General features: G+C 38.5%; 1 protein-coding gene across 6 annotated transcripts in view; it reads left to right on the forward strand.

The window, feature by feature from the left end:
- The window catches only part of DHX57 (DExH-box helicase 57), a 59,431-nt gene that overhangs the window by 15,010 nt on the left and 23,909 nt on the right, over window positions 1-20,512 (forward strand). For all 6 annotated transcript variants that reach the window (XR_008958242.1, XM_044391305.3, XM_026479320.4 and 3 more), the window contains 11 exons: window positions 894-1,052; window positions 2,062-2,247; window positions 2,548-3,386; window positions 4,966-5,144; window positions 6,620-6,741; window positions 8,488-8,683; window positions 9,245-9,369; window positions 13,671-13,804; window positions 14,680-14,734; window positions 16,583-16,788; window positions 18,502-18,618. Coding sequence is in view for 5 of the 6 variants with exons in the window: in XM_044391305.3 (XP_044247240.1) it covers window positions 894-1,052; window positions 2,062-2,247; window positions 2,548-3,386; window positions 4,966-5,144; window positions 6,620-6,741; window positions 8,488-8,683; window positions 9,245-9,369; window positions 13,671-13,804; window positions 14,680-14,734; window positions 16,583-16,788; window positions 18,502-18,618 (2,318 nt within the window). In the remaining variant the exon portion in view is untranslated. The remainder of the gene's footprint in view (window positions 1-893; window positions 1,053-2,061; window positions 2,248-2,547; window positions 3,387-4,965; window positions 5,145-6,619; window positions 6,742-8,487; window positions 8,684-9,244; window positions 9,370-13,670; window positions 13,805-14,679; window positions 14,735-16,582; window positions 16,789-18,501; window positions 18,619-20,512) is intronic.

Raw genomic sequence — 20,512 nt, forward strand, 5'->3', positions numbered from 1 at the left:
GCTACCCAGTGTTGCAAGTACAAATGTGTGGTTCTTTTCAAAGTCTCAATATTGTGAACTGAGATTTTAAACACAAAAAAAGTTTCTTCCATTTCCCAGATTTGTGAAAATTTATAATGAAACATGCCAAACGAACAAAAAATTTAGTGAATAATGTTAAACTTTAGAATTTATTATTGTTTAAAATATTAAAAAGAGTCCCTAAAAAAATCTAAAATCCAACAATGAAAGATTAGTGAAATAAATTCCAGTGTATCTATATCTATACGTAACCATTTAAAAATATGTTGTAGGAGAATATTTAATCTTAGAGAAATACCAGTTTTATTTTGATAAGGAAGTAAAGTAAATTATCAAAGATTATATATGCTGCATAATTTTATTTAAAAATATCTGTGGAAAGAATTGATGTGAATTAGGATGACTTCTGTTTTCTACTTTTCTCCAGTGAACATGTATTTATTTATTTTTTTGTAATCAGGAAATAATGATAATTTAGGTAAATATTTCAAAAGCCAGGCCTAATATTCACAAGTAAGATGAGACCCTTCGTTGTTTTCAGATTGGGTACCTAAAATAGAATGAAATAATACTTTGTATGTAACATATTTCTTTTGAAAGTCCTCTATTCCAGCAGGAGTCGTCATACCATTCATTTTTTCCGGAGGTTTCTTAAATTAGTGAAGCCAGATTTAATGATTAAGAATCTAATCAAGTTTTTTTTCAGCAGTTGCAGGATAATGAAGTCTGGTAAGTACTGTAGAAGACAGGGAATTCTTCACATTCATTGTTATCATTTGTAAGATACTTGACAGTACAGTGGGTATTGTATATACTTGGGGGCTGTGGGGAAAGTGTCAAGTTCTGGTCCCAGGTAAATGTGTCCTTTGCAGACCTAGCAACAGTAGCGTAAGGAAAGGAGAGGCACACCCCAGATGGAAGCCTGAAGCCAAAGTGCCCCTTCAGACCCTGCACATGACTTCTGAGAACCAAGAGAAAGTGAAAGCTCTTCTCCGGGACCTGCAAGAACAGGACACCGATGCCGGATCTGAGTAAATCATTTCATTTGAGTAAATCCGTGTATTAAGGAAGATGTATTGGCCGTGGGAAGGTCCTGTGTGTCTTGGGGAACACTTTTCAGTACTGATCCTATTGTGACAACATAATTAGTTGAAACTGAGCCAAGAGAAATACAAGAATAATTATTCAGCAGCAGTTTCAGAGTGAGTTTGTTTTGCAGTATCGGCAAGCAGTGCAGATTGGCTTTGCTGCTTTTTTTCCGAGGACAATGCTGAAACGGATTTGGTAATTGCTTTATCCACAGCCTTCCAGACAAGACCTTGGAGTGAACAAGTAGCAGCATTGTTGTAGGAGCAAATGTGGAGTTAACAGATGAAGTCTTAGGGGGTACACTTTCTCATAACCATCTGCCTAAGAGAAACAACTTTTACTCTTTTGATTGTTTTGCTTTGTGATTTCAATCAAGGAAGTCGGTTCATTGCATTTGCCACAATTTATGGTCCATCACGAATAGCTCCGTCTCCATCTTACCTACAAATCTCTTTATCCGCCTTCGATTTAGGAAAGGTGGTTATGCAGCAAAGCAAAAAATTAGTGGTGATTTTTATGAATGAGGAGAGAGGATAGCCAGGGCTTCTGTGGTTAAGATACAGGCTCTGGGGTCAGACTGCCTTGGCTAAAATCTCTAGTTGCTCTTTACTGTGTAACCTTTGGCAATTACTAATCCTCTCTAAGTTTTAGTAGATTATCTGAAAAATGGAGATTCCAATAGTATCTGATTAAGGGTTAGTGGAAAGACTTTTAAAGAGGTAGAACATTTAAACACTTAACTTAATAGTACCTGGCATGTAATAAATGCCTGATAAGGATTAATTGCCAAGATATAAGTGAACAGATCAATAAAAGTTTAAATCAGTGACTGAAGAATAGTTAGGATCCTGTCCTTTGGCTCCTTGAACTTAATTCTTAGACTCTTGCTAAATTTTTCATTGAAGTACATGGAAATTAGTATCTAATATCTGAACATGTTACCTTTGTCAGAAGAGGCATTTCTGGGGAGGAGGAAGATGACGAGCCTGAGTGTGATGATGAACAGTACTGGTCTGCTGGACGAGAAGCTTCCCTTGTTCCTGACTGTGACCCTTTGGAATATGCTGGCTCGGGCCCAGTGGAGCCTCATAATCCAGAATTTACAGTCTCAACGTTTGCAGTGCAGAAACTTTCCAGGTGATTGCTTTCCACATTTATGGGAGCTAGGGGAGAACTGAAGAAACTGAAATCGTATGATAGACCCAACTACCCCTCCTCGAGTGCTTTCCTATTGTGTGGGTTGCGGCGGTGCCTGATCTATGTCTAACAGCCTCTCTTTCAGAACAAGGTGATCAGGGAGTATTAGCAGAGATACTTTTTCAAAATACAGATCCTGCCTGTGTGTGGCTACAACTTCACATAAACATACGTAAATGAACTTCACTTTTGTGATTTGATACTACTTAACATTTTTTTGTCTCGTTTCACACTTGGTAGGTATGGTTTCAACACTGAACGCTGTCAGGCAGCCCTGAGGATGTGCGATGGAGATGTGGGGGCATCACTAGAACATCTGCTCACACAGTGTTTTTCAGAGACATTTGGGGAGAAGATGAAGATCTCTGAGACGGTTGCCCATGTAAGCTTGGATGAGTGTGTGGAACAGCGGCAGGAAGAGGCATTTGCTCTCAAGTCCATCTGTGGAGAGAAATTTATAGAAAGAATTCAGAACCGAGTCTGGACCATTGGATTAGAACTGGAGTATTTGACGAGTAAATTCTGCAAATCTAAGCAAAAGGAAAGTACCAAAAATACACAGGACACTACACTTGAAATCTGTAAATTTTACCTCAAAGGAAATTGTAAATTTGGATCAAGATGCAAATTCAAACATGAAGTGCCCCCAAATCAAATTGTCGGAAGAGCAGAAAGAATTGTGGATGATTCTCATCTTAATGCCCATGAAGATGCCTCTTTTTTATATGAACTTGAAATTCGATTTTCTAAAGACCACAAATACCCTTACCAAGCTCCCCTTGTGGCATTTTATTCCACCAATGAGAATCTACCTCTGGCTTGTCGTTTACATATTTCTGAGTTCCTTTACGGCAAGGCCTTGACATTTGCAGAAACTTCAGAACCTGTTGTATATTCTTTGATAACCCTTTTAGAGGAAGAAACAGAAATAGTCACTTTACTGACAAATACCCATCACAAGTACAGCGTCCCTCCTGTGAACTTTCTGCCGGTATCCTCCGGGACCAGAATCAATAATCCTGTCTGTCGTAAACCAGTGATTCCAAATAATTCTTTTGCTTCAAATCAAATTCCTGAAGGTATGTAAGGCCTTGATTCAAGCGTGGAGGGCTTTGTGGAGGGGGAGTTCAGAATGGTGGATTAAGGAAGTCAGCATTTCCAAGGGCTGCTCTCGGATTTCCTGGTGATCTTAGGCAAGTCATTCTCCTCAGTCCATGGGCAAAAGGGAATGAGAATCCCCTGAACTGTGGCCTGACTTTAATTGTAAGTCCCGGTTTTGTCGGCTCTCTGCGTTGAAAGTTTGTAGTGATGTATAAGTTTATTCAAGCTGCTGGGGGCTGGAAGAACTTTAAAGCATCTTCCTGGAAAATCTGTTTTGTTTAATTTGTTTTGGTTTCACATGTTTACTTCTGACGCTTTACATGGAGTGACTCTCAAATGAGTTTTTAGAGACATTTCCGTTTATATAGTACACTAGACCCCCAAAGTTCATTAGCACGGTGCTACCTTTATGAATCCTTAAGTCCTCAAATGAATGTTTGTGCACGCTTCTGGCTTTATCGAAATCCAGATTTGCTGTACAGATTCTTACGCCACAATTAAACTCCTTTTTTAGAGTTCATCAGAGAATTCTCTCTTGTTGCTATCGTTCTTTGAGAGAAACAGTTTTTATTATTTCACAACAGTTCTTAGGTAAACATCAATAAGTAGAGAACAACGAAACTGCATTGAGATAGGGATGGTGGACAGTTGGGTAGGTTACTCACTAGCCACTTGCTCCCAAATGGCAGCTTTTGGCATGTGGGTTTCAAATATATTCCTTGAGAAATGACAAATTGTGTGGCCTGGAGTTTTTTAAGTAACAGCTTTATTGAGATAAAATTTACATACCATAAAATTCACCCTTAATTTCAAAATGTACAGTTCAGTGAGTTTTTAGTATATTCATAGAGTTGTGCAACCTTGACCACTATCTAATTCCAGAACATTTTTATCAACCCTAAAAGAAACCCTATACTTAACTTAGTAGCGGTGAGTCCTTATTTCTCGCTTCCCTCAACCCCTGACAGCCATGAATCTACATTCTGTCTCTCTGCATTTGCCTATTCTGTATAATTCATAGAAATGGAATCATACAATATGCGGCTTTTGTGATTGGCTTCTTTCACTGAGCTTCATGTTTTCAAGGTTCGTTCATATTGTAGGATGTATCAATACTTCATTTTATTGCTGAGTAATATTCCATTATATGGACATGCCATATTTCGTTTATTGATTTATCATTTGATAGATATTTGAGTTGTTTTATGTCATGAGATTTTAGGAACGCTTGCAAATAGTTTGAAACTTTCAGTTAATTCCTTGAATGTAGAGAGTCTACAGAATTAACAAGGCGTGCTATGATTTTTTTCTTCTGTTTTTGTAATTTGGTTTGGCAATAGCCCCTTGTACTTGATTAAAGTTTATTTGAAAATGCATTTTAATTTCTTTAGCAGAAGTAGTTGTTTGAAAAGAATGAACCTGCTTTATTCAAGCTTTTAACTTTCTCTCCATCTTATGATTTTGTTGTTGTTGTTGTTACTTTATTAGATAGTGACTTTCCCCCTTTGCTAAAGAAAGGGCTCCATATCGAAAATGTTTCCTTTTATCCCCTTCAAGTTGAAAAAGAATCAGAACCCGAGGAGGAGACAGATGAGGATGAAGGTCCTGCACCAGTTATAGTGGAGAATGAAAGCTATGTGAACCTTAAGAAAAAGATTTCCAAAAGATATGACTGGCAGGCAAAATCAGTACATGCTGAAAATGCTAAAATCTGCAAGCAGTTCCGAATAAAACAGGTAGGGTATTCTGAGAGAATGGCTAGCATTGCCTCCCTAATGTACCCTAATGTATGGGTGAACGGATTAGGAATTAGGAAGCCTTGGCTACCCTCCCTAGTATACTTTTGGTTCTCTTTAACTCTGAGTGGTCAAAGTTCCTGCATGCCACAGCAAACTTGGTGCATGTTCTAGATAGTTCTGGAAAATCCAATGGCTGGTGGAAATGGAACACACGCATATATACCAAATATTCTCAGAATCATTTGGCTTTGGTACTGTAATAGACAATCTGGTGAGTGAAATGAAAATTAACACTGATTGACATTAGAAAAAAATAGTGTAGGAAAGAGAAGGATAAGGAGGGGCCCTTACCCCATTCAGAGAATCACAGGATAAATAACTTATCCAAGATCACATAGCTAGTAGGTGGCAACAGGGATTCAAATAAATTCTCAGTTCCTAAAGTCCATGCTGTTTTTTTCCCATTCACAAGAAGAATATTTCAAAAGAACCTATGAGTGAACTTTTAGGGCAGAGTTGGGTGTAGGACAAAAGGTTGCTTAACCAGTTTGGGGATTGGATTAGATGTGTCTAACGGTTCTTCTACTTGTCAAGTTCTGATTCTGATTTTTGACACAGTATAACACTATCGCATATTATAGTGCAATACCTGTAGAATGTCAAAGTGAATAGAAATTCATACCATAAATAAATAGTAAGATGGTAGAAACAAAAAATTCCACATTCAGTTTGATCAGTTTGTGTTCAGAGGTAACAAATGTATATGATAAAATTGTAGGCCAAAAATGATGTGTTAGTATAAATTTCTTATTCAAAAATACAACTTTAGTTTTAACATACACTTCAGTGTTTATTGGCCATTGGATGTCAGACTGTTACATCTATGTGATGCCTGGCCAAAAAGAACCCTTTCATGAGTGCTGTTACTGTTAGTGACTTTAGTAAAACTCTGATATTGTATAGAACTACGCTGTCCAATGTGGTAGCCCCTAGCCACATGTGGCTATTTAAATTTAAATTAATTAAACTTAAATAAAATTAAAATTCAGTTCCTCAGTAGCACTGGCCACATTTCCAGTGCTCATAGCTATATGTAGCCAGAGGTGTTTATATTGGTCGGTGCTATTACAGACATTTCCATTAACATGGGAAGTTTTGTTGGGTAGTGCTGATGCAGAGACTCCTGTTAGGAAGAGCTTGATAGTGCTAAGCAGGACGGCTTGTTTCTCTTATAAGATCTTGCAGTTTATTCAGATGTAGGAAAACCATAAAGATTTCAGTGCTTATTCCGGCTGGTTCTCTGAGCAGCCTTCTGACTGAAGTCATCAGCATCCAATCCTAACAAATCTGCAGTTTCTCTCTGAATAAATTATTGAAGAAAAGGGTGGGTGAAGCTATGGGATTCCACACTCGGAGCTTTGTGAAAGATGCTTCAAAGTCCCTAACTGATGGCTTATCTTTCATGTTATTAGGCTTCCAGACAGTTCCAGTCAATTCTACAAGAAAGACAATCACTCCCTGCTTGGGAAGAAAGAGAAACCATTCTTAAATTGTTGAGCGAGCACCAAGTGCTTGTTATAAGTGGTATGACTGGGTAAGAATGCAATTTATTTGTAATGCAGCTTTCATCCATGAATATGGTATGTCCCCTACCCAACCAGTTCTATTTGTAAAAAACTAGTAGCTGTTATAACTTGTGCTTTTTCTGGTCAGATATGAAATAATATTTCACAGACCCTAATATTGTAGATCTGCAGCCAACAGACCCAAGTTACAAAAAAACAAAAACAAAACTCAGAAATCCATCCAGAAGGGACACCTGGGTGGCTCAGTCAGTTAAGTATCTGCCTTCGGCCCAGGCCATGACCCCAGGGTCCTGGGATCGAGTCCCTCATTGGGCTCCTTGCTCAGCAGGGAGCCTGCTTCTCCTCCCTCTGCTTTCTGCTCCCCCTGCTCATGTTCTCAATCTGTTTCTCTCTCTGACAAATAAATAAATAAAATCTTTTTAAAAAAAAAAAAAGAAATCCATCCAGGAATTTATACACATTGTACACCTCTGCCTTGAGACAATTTTAAGGCAGAAGATCTAACTGGACACTTTTTTGGTAAGGTTTTTAAAAAATATTAATTTATTTGGGAGAGAGAGAGCACACGAGCGCAAAGTGTGAGGGATAGAGGGAGAGGGAGAGAACATCTTAAGCAGACTCTGCACTGAGCACAGAGTCCAACATGGGGCTCAATCTCATGATTCTGAGATAAGAACCTGAGCTGAAACCAAGAGTTGGACACTTAACCGACTGCACCACCCAGGTGCCCCTTACTGAATGCTTTTAAGAGGCCCATTTTTTAATGCAAAGGATAGTTCCAAAATGTACGTACATACATACATATACATACATACATACATTTATGTATTTATTTATTTATTTATTTATTTATTTTTAAAGATTTATTTATTTATTTGAGAGAGAGCGCACACATGTGCCTGCACGCAAGCTGGGAGTGGGGCAGAGAGAGCAGGAGAGAGAATTCTCAAGCTAACTCCTCCCCACTGAGCACGGAGCCCGATGGGGGGTGCTCAATCCCAGGACCCTGTGATCATGACCTGAGCTGAAATCAAGAGCTGGCTGCTTAACCAGCTGAGCCACTCAGGTACCTCTCCAGAACATTTAACTTGGAAACTTTCATCTTCTAAATTTATTCTGATTTCCTTAGAGCTCTTATTTGTTCTTTTAAGAACAACTTAAGGCATATTATTTTTCCTGTTTCACACTTTTCATATGTTATCCAAATTTATTTAACAGAGACAGGTTGTAGGCTTAATTTAGTTCTATATTCAAAGGTATTCAACCTAATAATTACATTTGTGTCCAGACTCACTGATACAGTAATAGTTTGAGATCTTCCTGTTTCTTATCTTTTTAACCTCAGTCCACTTATAGCCAAATCGGTAAGATAATATATAAAATCATAAGAGAATACTACCATTTCTTTAGGATTCAAATACAGATGTATGTACATGTATATACATAGGAATGTACAAATACATTCCTAGAGGTGTTTATAGAACTTAATCTAATGTCTGCTCAATTGTACCAATTTTATAAATGATACTAAACTATTATATGAGTGTTCTGTTAATCCACGTGCAAATTCCTAGCAGTTACGAGCTGTAAGTAAAAAGTCAGTAGGTCCGTTTAGAAGATAATTGAAGCTGAACGAGTTTTATTATAATTAGCTTTCTCACTTCCCTCATTGCACATGGCTCTTTTTTTTTTTTTTTAAAGTTAACTAGCACTTGAAAACTCTCATTTTAGAACTTACTTGTTTTGACATACAGATGTGGGAAAACTACACAGATTCCTCAGTTTATTCTGGATGATTCTCTGAATGGGCCACCTGAGAAAGTGGCTAACATCATCTGTACTCAACCCCGACGAATCTCGGCCATATCTGTCGCTGAACGTGTTGCTAAAGAAAGGACAGAAAGAGTGGGTCTGACTGTGGGGTACCAGATCCGGCTAGAAAGTGTCAAGGTTTGTATACTCTGCTTATTTTCTGATAACAGAAATTTCGTTTTCAAATATAAAGGGTTCTTGGAGTCTGAACACTCGTGGGCAAGTTGAAATGCATACTTTAGGACGGCTGAAGACCTTTTAGAAATATTTTGGTATAAGAACTCTTTTTTGGGTACACTTCATTTCCTCTCTAAAGACCTTTTATTCTTCATTGGCAGAAATGATCTAGTAAGTGCTGTTTTACTCTTAAACCTGGGACTTAATCCACTTAACCAAATAAGGAAGGGAGAAATGCAGAATTGAGTTCACCACTCACTGTTGTTTTTATGTTTTATAATAATTTTTGAATGCTTTTTATGAATCTTAAACTTAAAATTTTGATAAGAAATAGAAAAGCTTTTACTGTTGTTGCCGGCAAGAAGCTATGCATTTAGTGTGGTTTCATGTTAAATGCAACTCCTGATGTTTTCAAGATTCTTTGTCCCTATCCATTCAAAATGGCTTTGCCATATTGGCTTTGAAAGTGTTTCCTTTTTGCAAAAATTCCATGAATGCTTTCTCTGCCCTTTTCTGTGTAAGTCCTCAGCCACCAGACTGTTGTACTGCACCACGGGCGTGCTGCTGAGACGGCTGGAAGGAGACACAGCTCTCCAAGGAGTCACCCATATCATTGTTGATGAAGTTCATGAGAGGACAGAAGAAAGGTAAACCAAAGATTTTCTAAACAAATAGCCACGCACATAAAATGAAGACATGGCTGAAATAATTTTGTTCTGTTTCCAGTTCAATTTCGTAGAGCTAGAGAGGAAGTCCACAGAGACGGCCCAAGTTAGAGAAGAGGAACTGCTTTCCTGGTCTCCATGGTCTGGAATACTAGAACTGCTAGGAGGGTACATGTTCATCATTAGAAGAGTCATCTTGTTAGATGCACATCTTCTACTAGGAGATGCTTAACACGCTCCTGGGCCTCACACTGAGCTGGGCGCTGTACTTAGGAATAACAGGTGTAACGCATGCGTAGTTGATAGCTGGTCAGTGCTTCCTTCTTTGTTCATTTGGTCAGTCATTCAGTCCTGACTGTCATTCATATGTATATTGAGACTGTCTTAAGTGCCAAGTGATCTGTTAATTGCTGGGGATACTATAGCAAACAAGCATATGTGGTTCTCCTTTATCTCAGGGTCTGATAGGAAAAACAAATAATGAGCAAATAAATAAATAAAGACAAATTGGAGTCAGTACTCAGAAGGTATAAATAGGATGCTGTGTTTTGGGGAGAAAGAACCATGAGATGGTCAGAGCTGATCTTTCTCAAGAGATGGTGATTAAATTAAAAACAGAAGTATGAGAAGGCATCCCATGTGACAGATAGGAGCAAGGCCAGCGTTCGCAGACTCTGCGGTGAGAAAGGGCATCATGAGCCCAGAAACTGGAGGAAGGCCCTTGCAGCTGGTGTAGTAAGCGAGGGGAAAAGTAGCAGGTAGAAAAGGCAGGAGCCACATCTTCCTGGGCCTTGTATACCCTGGACAATAAAGCATTTAGAATTTATTTTAATGGAATTAGAAGTCGTTAAAGGTTGGGATATAAAATCAAAATCTCCAGTATTTTAAAAGGAAGGGCCAAGTAAATAGGTGGTATTAATCATAGTTTGTCATAGTTTGTGGGTCATGTTCTAGAACAACAACAACAAACTAATGGAGAAAACATACAGTCCTGAATAATTATGAGACTTTCCCCAAAAGGACTATACTATTATAAATATTCTGAGAAGAAACAAAGTCTAAGTAAAGTTAGTAGACTGACAGAGGAGGAGAAAATAGCTAATAGCAAAATTTTAAAAAGAAAAAAACAAATATGAAAAGAGTCTCCAACTATTGCCAATAAAAAGTTTTTAAAAACTGAACAGGGAAGACATATGACTAGAAGACTATTTGTTCAAAGAAATAAATACATTGATACACTAGTAAATAGGAAATATGAAGTAATTAGAAACTAAAGAAAAGCAGACTTGCATATGAAAAGAATAGATCAAAATAAAAGGAAAGAATTCCTAGAACACAACAATAGTAAATTTTATTTAATTTTTTTAAAGATTTTATTTACTAATTTGACAGAGAGAGAGTGCACAAGCAGGGGGAGTGGCAGAAGGGAGAGGGAGAAGTAGGCTCCCTGCCAAGCAGGGTGCCCGATGCGGGGCTCGATCCCAGGACCCTGAGATCATGACCTCTGAGCCAAAGCAGACGCTTAACTGACTGAGCCACCCAGGCATCCCGTAAATTTTACATGACTATACACAAAACACTGGGAATCTTTAAGGGTCAAATAATCTTTTTGTAGAGACTCCAGAAAACAGTGGGGAAAAAATAAATGGTAAATCATTTCATTTTGCAGGTAAATGTTCAAGTGAACGTTTGAAAGAAGAAAATTTTTTCAGTATATTCACTATACAATTGGAGGAGGAAATCAAATATAACATTAAACCAGACTAATAATATTTAAATGATTATATTATTAAAATACATTTAAAATTTTAGGGGAGATTATATCTAGTGTAATTTTGAATGTAAAGAATGGCTTTGGGTTTCATAACAATTTTTTTCCCCCAAATTCAGAGAAACTGAAGCGTAGTACTGGATCTGGCTTCTGAAGGCAGTCGTGTTCTTAAAAGGGAAAGATTTTTATAAAATTTAATGATTTGCAGAATATCAACAGTTAAAAATACAAAAATTTTTAACATCTGAATAAAAATAAGTTACACACTGCAGAAGGGAGATTCGGACATTTACAAATACCAATCTTTGGGAAAGGTTTACAAATTATAAGAAAAAGTAGAGGAATATTTGCTAGCCCAGATGGAAAACGACAAAAAACAGGAGTAAAATCCAGGAACCAAGATCAATAAAAATATAGACATGATTGAAGGTTGGATATAGGAAAGTTGTAGATGTGTTAGTTTAAAATTTTTAGTAAATTTCCTGATCATAGAGATAGTATGATTTTTCTAAATGTTTGGCAACTATCAGATGTCCAGAAGAATAGTTTCTGTCCCCTGTATAGTAATTACCTGTTACAATTTTGATCTGTTTTCTTCTGGGAGTATATTAGGCGTTAGGGGAGAGATGTGGTAGGGAGAGATAGGTGTCTCTACAAACATTGGAGTTTGTGTGCTGCTTTTGATGTAACAGTTAACATAATAGCATGAGCTGTCTTTGAAGTTATTATTAATAATTGCATAAGGAGATTTTAAAGTATGGATGTACCATAAATTATTGAAGCATTTCCTAGTGTTATGTTATTTCCTTTTCCCTAAAAAAGAAAAAAATCATCAATGTAATTAAATTAGCTCATGAAATTAAAGAGAACTAAATAATATAAGAATACGCTCTCATGAAAAATTCAAGCAATACGGGGGGCGCCTGCCTGGCTCAGTTGGTGGAGCATGCAGCTCTTGGTCTTGGGGTCGAGAGTTTGAGCCCCACATTGGGCATGGGGCCTACAATTAATATATATATATTTTTTCAAGCAATACAGATAAAATGGAAGTCCCCCGTCACACTTTCAAACCATTACCAGTCTCTTCCCCAGAGATTACTATGGTGATCAGACTGATGATATGTCCTTCTATACATTGACATATATGTTTACTTTGTTAGAAATAGGTACTTTGTTTTCTGGCCTTTTTTTCTTACACAAATGATATGTTCATTTAGTAAGTCAGTGAATATTTATTGAGCACCTACTACATTCCAGACATTGTTCTAGATTACTTTTATTAGTGAACAAAAAAGACCAAAATCCTTGTCCTCATAGAGCTTATATTCTAATGGGTGAGCTCAACAATAAGAAAGATAAGTAAGTGAAATATAGTAAAATATTTTAAGCGCTAAGAAGAGAAAGGGTGATATGAGATGCAGGGGGAGCCTTTGAATTTTTAAATAGGGTGGCCGGGGAAGGCCTGGCTGAAAAGGTATCTTTGAGTAACGACTTGAAGGAAGTGAGGGAACTACCTGTGAATGAATGTGTGGGAGAATCGCGTTACTGGCCAATTAATAACATGTGCAGAGGACCTGAGGTACATGCTTCAAGGACGGCAAGGAGGACAGCGTGGCTGGAGCGAGTGCATAAGGGGAGAGCAGCAGGAGATGAGCGGTGGTGATGCAGATCCCGTCGGGTAGGGCCTAACTTGTTTGTGAGCACTTCAGTAAGTCATCAGAGGATTTTGAGCAGAAGAGTGGCACAGTAAGATTTCTATTTGAATAGAATTGTGGGTCTGCTCTGTTGAGAATAGATTGCAAGGGGACAGGCTGGAGCAGGGGGACCAGTGAGGGTATTGCTTTTCTGCAGCACAAATTGTTTTATAACTTGGGTTTCTTTCACTATGTCTTACGGGTGTTTTCACGTCGGTATCTAAAGCTCTACCTTATTCCTTTTATCTGCCTCATGTTATTCCATAGAATGGGTGATTTTGTTGTAGTTAACCACTTCTTGGTGGATGGACATTTAAGTAGTTTCCATTGTTTTGCTATTATAAACAATGCGATTGTTTTGTTTTGAAATAACTGTACAAAGATACAATGCTTTGTATCTTCATTATGTACATGCAGATATCAAGAAGTAGGATTACCAAATGCAGTGATAGATCCTGTTAGTGTTTGGATTGGTACTACACTGAATTTAGTTTATTTGGGAGATGTCTTTATATTTTTAAGTCTTTACATCTAGGATCATGACACATCTTTCGGAGATTTATAGTTTTTTTGGGTTTTTTTCACATAGGTCTTATACATTCATTGTTCAAAATACATCGAAAGTTGATCCCAGGGTTCTGGGATTGAGCCCCACATTGGGCTCCCTGCTCAGTGGGGAGCCTGCTTCTCCCTCCCCCTGCTTGTGCTCTCTCTCTCTCTATCTGTCAAATAAGTAAATAAAATCTTTTAAAAAATACATCAAAAGTTAATTCATTTTTATGAATTTGATCTTCGGGTGTTTCTTTTATTTCCTTTAGTGACTTCTTGCTGCTAGTCTTGAAGGACATTGTGTTGCAGAGACCAACTCTTCAAGTTATTCTAATGAGTGCAACTTTAAATGCTGAACTCTTTTCAGAATATTTCAGTTCCTGCCCGGTTATTACTATACCAGGTGATTAAAATGCATCCTTAAATATGCATTGTTCTAATAAGCAAATATAATTATTTTTAAAGTTCATTTGAGATACAAAATAACAGGTATTTATACCTATTTTCTAGAGAAGTGATTTGTTTATAACAAGCAAAATTATGACCATATAATGAAATAAATAAAGAAGTGACATATATCCACTTGTTAAGAGATTTTAGTTTTATATATGCTTTCTTAAAAAGTCTAGGTTATTAGGATTTCTGGCATTCCATGTGTGTAACATCGAAGTGTGAGTTAATAATGGTAATCTGTCATAAAGAGGGAAGTTGTCTCTGTGTATAAGCATATTGGTTCATTGCTGGATTCTTCTAACTTTCTGGGCGTTGTCTACTCTGGGAAAAAGTGAAGTTGAATAGTCTATGTCTCTTGGTGCTTTCCCAGTGTCATTGTGGGATTAATTTATCACCTTGGGCTTTGCTCTAACCTTCTGCAATTGATTGCCAAAGGGACAATTTGGTGACAATTTTGACGAATAATCGTACTATTTCTTCTAGTTGTTGAATGGTTCAGAGTTCCCTGAGGGGGAGAAGGGGAGGGTGGGAAAAGTGTAACAGATTTAAAAAAAAAAAGAGAGGTTTAAAAAAAGTCTTATTACTAAATGAGCATCTCTCTACGTATGCACTTCTGGGTTTGTTTTACGAGCTGGAATCTATCCCTTCTAATTTTGATCATTGAAAGTGTTTGTTTTCTTTTTTGGTATTTTTAAGACCACAGAACAACCATTCCTGTTGTGCCAAGCTTTGTTTTAGGAGAATTTTGCATATACCAACTATTTATTTCAAAATAGTTGAACAGGTATTCTGAGGCTTTTCTCTTTTATTTTCTTGTTCTTCTAGGTCGTACATTTCCTGTCGATCAGTTTTTTCTGGAAGATGCAATTGCTGTGACGAGGTAAGGAAGATACTAATGAAGGTTTGGTGAAAGCCTTTGAAAAGAGTTATCATTTGACCTCAGTGTGCAAGCATTTTAACAGATGTGTTCATTTTTCTTCTAATTTTTCTGCTTGAGCATTTTGTTTTCCCCTTTCAGCAAGTATTATACAAATTATTTGCAGTTCACAGACAGTATTGTATTTTGTCCATACTGACTGGAACCCTAATGTAAACTGTAGGCTTTGGGTGTTCATGATGTACCACTGGACGTTCATCAGTTACAACAATGATACCACTCTGGTGGGGAGATATTGATAATGAGGGAGCCTTTGCATATGTGGGGAGCGGGGGGTATCAGGAAATCGCTATACCTTCTGCTGAAGTCTATTAAAAAATGATGAAGGAACAAATATATGGAAAATTTAATAAGAAAGAAAAAGACCAATTCGGCAGGTAGACTGCCAGTATTTAAACCCTTCTACTTACTAGGGGCGTCTCGCTGGCCCAGTTGGAGGAGCATGTGACTCTTGATCTCAGGGTTGTGAGTTTGAGCACATTGGGTATAGAGATTACTTAAAATAAAGAATTAAAAAAAAATCCTTCTGCTTACTAACTGACATTGATAAGTAGCTTAATCTCTCTGTGACTCAGTTTCATCATACATAAAATGGTGATATTATTAAATACCTGCTTCACAAGGTTGTTATGAGGATTAATTAATTAGTTAATTCTTGGAGTTAGTAGCTGCAGAGTGCGTAGAACTGTGCCTGGCGCAGAGCTAAATGCTTTATAAATGTTAGCTGGTATCATCGTCATCATGCAAGCCTCTGGGAGCGTGCTGTATAGTGTGAGTGTTAAGATGTCTGTAATTTCAGTACTGGGTAGAAAATGGTCATTTCCATTGGATACAAACATTTTTCTCCTTTGAAAGCCCTGATTCCTCTTCCCACTCTTCAGCCTTGAAGACTCCCTGTGGTTTTATCCTTGCACTATTTCTTCTCACTGTAAAACTCTTTCATCCCTCTGTTAGACTCATGTATTTCAGATGTCACCTCTGTGCCAAGAATTCCCAGATCATTATCTTCATTCCAGACCTCTGAGTTCCAGAAGTAAAGTACCCTTGATGTCTGGCACCTGAATTCAATTCAGAATTGTTCTCCTTCCTCCTGCTCCTTCCATTTCTAAGAAGCCCCACTCCTAGCTCTGTTTATTTAATGGTACGATATTCTCAAGCTAAAAACCCCAAACCAGTGGCTCTCAAATATTAGTGTGCAATAAGCATATGTAGGGAGCTTATTACAACTGTTATTCTCCGGGCCCCATCCCACTTCCGTGGAATGTGAGTCTCTGGGGAAATTAATCTTTCAACTAGTTTCCCGGTCTTTATTCTCTCACTTTCAAACTCAGACTCATTGCCTCAATCTCACTGCCGCCAGAATGATCTTGAGACAGAACTAAAATCATTCCAGTGTGTCCCCTCCCAGAAATAGGGCCCAGCCAGCGGAACCCTGGACTGGTGGAAGAGCAGCACATGGGTTGGACAGAAACAGAGCAACATTATGCAGAACGAGCATGTAAATCGGTGAACATTTTCATTTCTCGCCAGCAGACCCACATACACACAGACCCATTCCTTTTTTTTTTTTTAAGATTTTATTTATTTATTTGACAGAGATAGAGACAGCCAGCAAGAGAGGGAACACAAGCAGGGGGAGTGGGAGAGGAAGAAGCAGGCTCACAGCAGAGGAGCCTGATGTGGGGCTCGATCCCACAACGCCGGGATCACGCCCTGAGCCGAAGGCAGACACTTAAGCACTGTGCCACCCAGGCGCCCCCACGGACCCATTCCTTTGTCTTCCTTCCTCAGGTATGTGTTACAGGACGGGAGCCCATATATGCGCTCCACGAAGCAGATGACAAAGGAGAAGCTGAAAGCAAGGCGCAGCAGAACTGCCTTTGAAGAAGTAGAGGAAGACCTGAGGCTCTCTCTTCACCTCCAGCCCCAGGATTCGGTCAGAGACGCAGTGCCAGATCAGCAGTTAGATTTCAAGCAGCTCCTGGCCCGCTATAAAGGTAATGCGTTTCCTGGGGGAATATTACATTTATGCCGAAGGTAACTAGTTCTTTCCCCCATGGTGATCCAGAGGAACAACAACGTGGCTCTTATCTCATAGCTACATTGTCTTAATCCATCAGAACAACCTTCGACTTAGAAAAATAGCAGTTCCGGGGGCGCCTGGGTGGCACAGCGGTTAAGCGTCTGCCTTTGGCTCGGGGTGTGATCCCGGCGTTATGGGATCGAGCCCCACGTCAGGCTCCTCTGCTATGAGCCTGCTTCTTCCTCTCTCCCACTCGCCCTGCTTGTGTTCCCTCTCTCGCTGGCTGTCTCTATCTCTGTCGAATAAGTAAATAAAAATCTTTAAAAAAAAAAAAAAAAAAAAAAAAAGAAAAATAGCAGTTCCAAAAAGGAAAAAAAAGAAAAATAGCAGTTCCAACACATGTTGGATGTAATTGTTACTGTATTTACCAGGTTTTTTTCTGATTATAAAAAATGTGTTTATTATAGAAAAATTGGGAAATAGTGAAATATAAATGTATTCTTGAGTATTTTATAACTTTTTATTTTGATATGATTGCAAATTCAAAATTAAAGTTGGCAGGACTATCCAGTGAACTCGCCTGTATCCTCCACCCCAGTTCACCGATTATTAATATTTGGCTTCATTTGCTTTATCATTTGCTCTGTGCACATGTATATATTTCTTTCCTGAACCTTTTGAGTAAGTTGCAGATACAATGTCCCCTAATCCCTAATATTTTAATATGTATTTCTTCAAAGCATAAACACCAGACATGATCAAAATGAAGATATTTAACTGATATAATACTATTATTTGATCCATAGTCAAAATTCTAATTTTGCCAATTATCTAAAAGTGTTCTTTATTTCTGTTTTTTTCTGGTCCAGAATCCAACCCACAAGTACATATTGCATTTGTTGTTATGTGTCTTTAGTTTCTTTTCGTCTGGAAAAACTTGCCAGCCTGTATTTTTCTTTTAAGATCTTGACATTTTTTTGGAGTTTGGGCCAGTTATTTTGTAGAATGTCCCTCCATTTGGTTCTGTCTTTGGAGTCTCCCCAAGAGTATGCTGTTTGTTTTTAAAAGAGCTCAGGTGCATAGTACAGCCCAAAGAACTGTATCCTTCACTAGGCCTCAGATAAATTAGGAGGAGAGTGGAAACCCTAACCTAAAAGTCTGTGACTAGACCTCAGGGGTTGTTGGTGAAGCCATTAAAATCACATGTATTTTTCAGGGAAAATCCAGAACTTTTGTCCTTTTCTCAAAGGAACCTAAAGGTTAGAGTCACTCTCGTGAGGATGTTGGTGAAGGCTGTGGTCTCTGTCCATTGATTTCCCTGGCATCTGGTCTGACCCATGACTTGATTGAATCTGGAAGGGCTTTTTAAAGTGTATTTGACTTTGAATTTTGTTTCTAGGATTTAAATTGTCAATAAATGTGTGATGGATAAAAGAGGGGAAGGAAGAAAGGAAAACGTGGCCGATCTGGGCCTTTCCAGCAGGGTCAGGTGCCTGTTATGAGTCATTGTTCAAGCAAAAAGTGCTCCTAGTAAGCATGTATTTTCTGAGAGACTGAAAGAAAACAATTCATTTTGGTGCATAAATGTGAATGTGTATGTCATTAAATCAGGAAACTCACCTAGTTCACAGGATCATTGTCTTTAATAAGGTATAATTATCCTTCTGATTTTTTACCTTTCTTTCAGGGGTTAGCAAATCGGTCATCAAAACAATGTCCATCATGGATTTCGAAAAGGTGAATCTTGAATTAATAGAGGCCTTGTTAGAGTGGATTGTAGATGGAAAGCACTCCTACCCTCCAGGTAACCACTTCTTGTCTTCGTTTGTGTGTAAGACGGCAAAAGGGAAGGCAGCTCACTCACTGAGATATAGTGGGTGCTGTGGGGGCGGCCTCCCTTCCTGGAGCCCTCCCTCGCCCCCACCCTTGCTTTTTCACCCCCCAATTGCGTGTAATGTTGCTTATTAGGCTTTTCAGGGGGAGATTTTACATTTTATTTTTTGAGGCTCACCCATTCCTTGTTGCTCAGCGTTCTCTTCTTCCCACTGAACAAAAAGATGCCAACAATACAAAGTACAAAAAGCAGAAAGCTGAAAAGAAGGCCTGGGCGAGCCACATAGTAAACACTCAGCCCAGGCTAAATGGGAGTCTGGTAATGCGTGTTTGAATCCCGTGAAGACTTTGCACATGGAGGTCACAGGGCAGGGGGGTTAAAAGAACCGGCTTTGGGGTCTGATAAACTTCCAGCTCTGCTGCTCAGGAATGTGTAGTCTCAGATGGAGTCCTTATCCTTGCTCTGCCTCAGTTTCCTTGTTTGTGAAATTATGACAATCATAATTCCTCTGACATACAGCTATTTTTAGGATTAAAAGAAACCATATGTAGGGGGCACCTGGCTGGCTCAGTGCGTGGACCATGTGACTCTTGATCTTGGGACTGTGAGTTTGAGCCCCGTGTTGGGTATAGAGATTACTTAAAAATAAAATCTTAAAAAAAAAGAAAGAAAGAAAGAAAGAAAGAAAGAAAGAAAGAAAGAAAGAAAGAAACCATATGTAAAGCACTTAGCATAGTGCCTGGCATCTAGTTAATGCCCAGTAGATGGTAACGTTGTAATTATAACATACATCATCATTATTATTGCTGCGATCACTGTTACTACTGCTGCTGCCGTGACCCAGAGCAGTCCCTGCTTTCCCCTTACTCACTGTCTTCCCATCCCAGTGGCCTTCTTAACCTCACTTGCAGTCCTTTATCCCCCAGATCTTCTCATAACTAAACCTTCCCATCACTCAGGTTTCTGTCAAATATCTTCTCTTTAGAGAAGTCTTCTCTGACCACCCTATCTGTTTTCTCATCCCTCACCCCTTGCTTTATCATGATATCCAAAAGTGATTTTCATTTTCATTATAGCACTTCACAATATCCAGAGTTATAATTCTGCTTACTGACAGTTTCCTTCAATAGAATGCAAACTCCTTAAGAATAGGATTTATCCTGCCCCACTGTGTTCCTCAGACCCCAGGACGACACCTGGAATATTTAGGTACAGAGTAAATAATTGTCACATGAACAGACGCAGCCACTGTCGGGTGATCGTAAATTAAGCAATTCCATGATGTGCTCCCTGCAAAGTGCTTTAGAGACGTGGGAATGGCTGCCCTCCTCTGCTTAGACTGTAATCGATCATTGTGTGATATTTTCTAAAGAGATGTATGAGCCACGTGAAAGGCTTAAAGTGCCTTGTTTGTTATCTCTTGGCAAGTAGTCAGTGTTGGCTAATGCATTATCACTGGGCTGAATGTCTTGTTTCTCCCAGAGGAAAAGGTGATTTTTGAAAAACATCAGGCACAGCAGACAAAAAGAACTGTTAGAAAATTACCTGAATTCAAAGCAGATTAAATGTAGTAAGTAGGGACTCTGATATGTTTGTGAATATTAAAGATATCCCTGATACAGGGGCGCCTGGCTGGCTCAGTCGGTAAAGCATGTGACTCCTGATCTGGGGGTTGTGAGTTCAAGCCTCAGGTTGGGTGTAGAGCTTACTTTATTTAAAAAATAATAATAATAAAGTTATCCCCAATACAGGTGGTCAAGCTGTGAGGGCAGAGCAGATCAGGAGACACATAAAAATATAGACAAAAATTTTTTCCCATCCATCTAGATTATTTACCGCTCTTTTTTTTTTTTTTTTTTTTAAC

This window comes from Ursus arctos, unplaced genomic scaffold, assembly GCF_023065955.2.
Source record: "Ursus arctos isolate Adak ecotype North America unplaced genomic scaffold, UrsArc2.0 scaffold_8, whole genome shotgun sequence".
NCBI classification, from domain to species: domain Eukaryota; kingdom Metazoa; phylum Chordata; class Mammalia; order Carnivora; family Ursidae; genus Ursus; species Ursus arctos.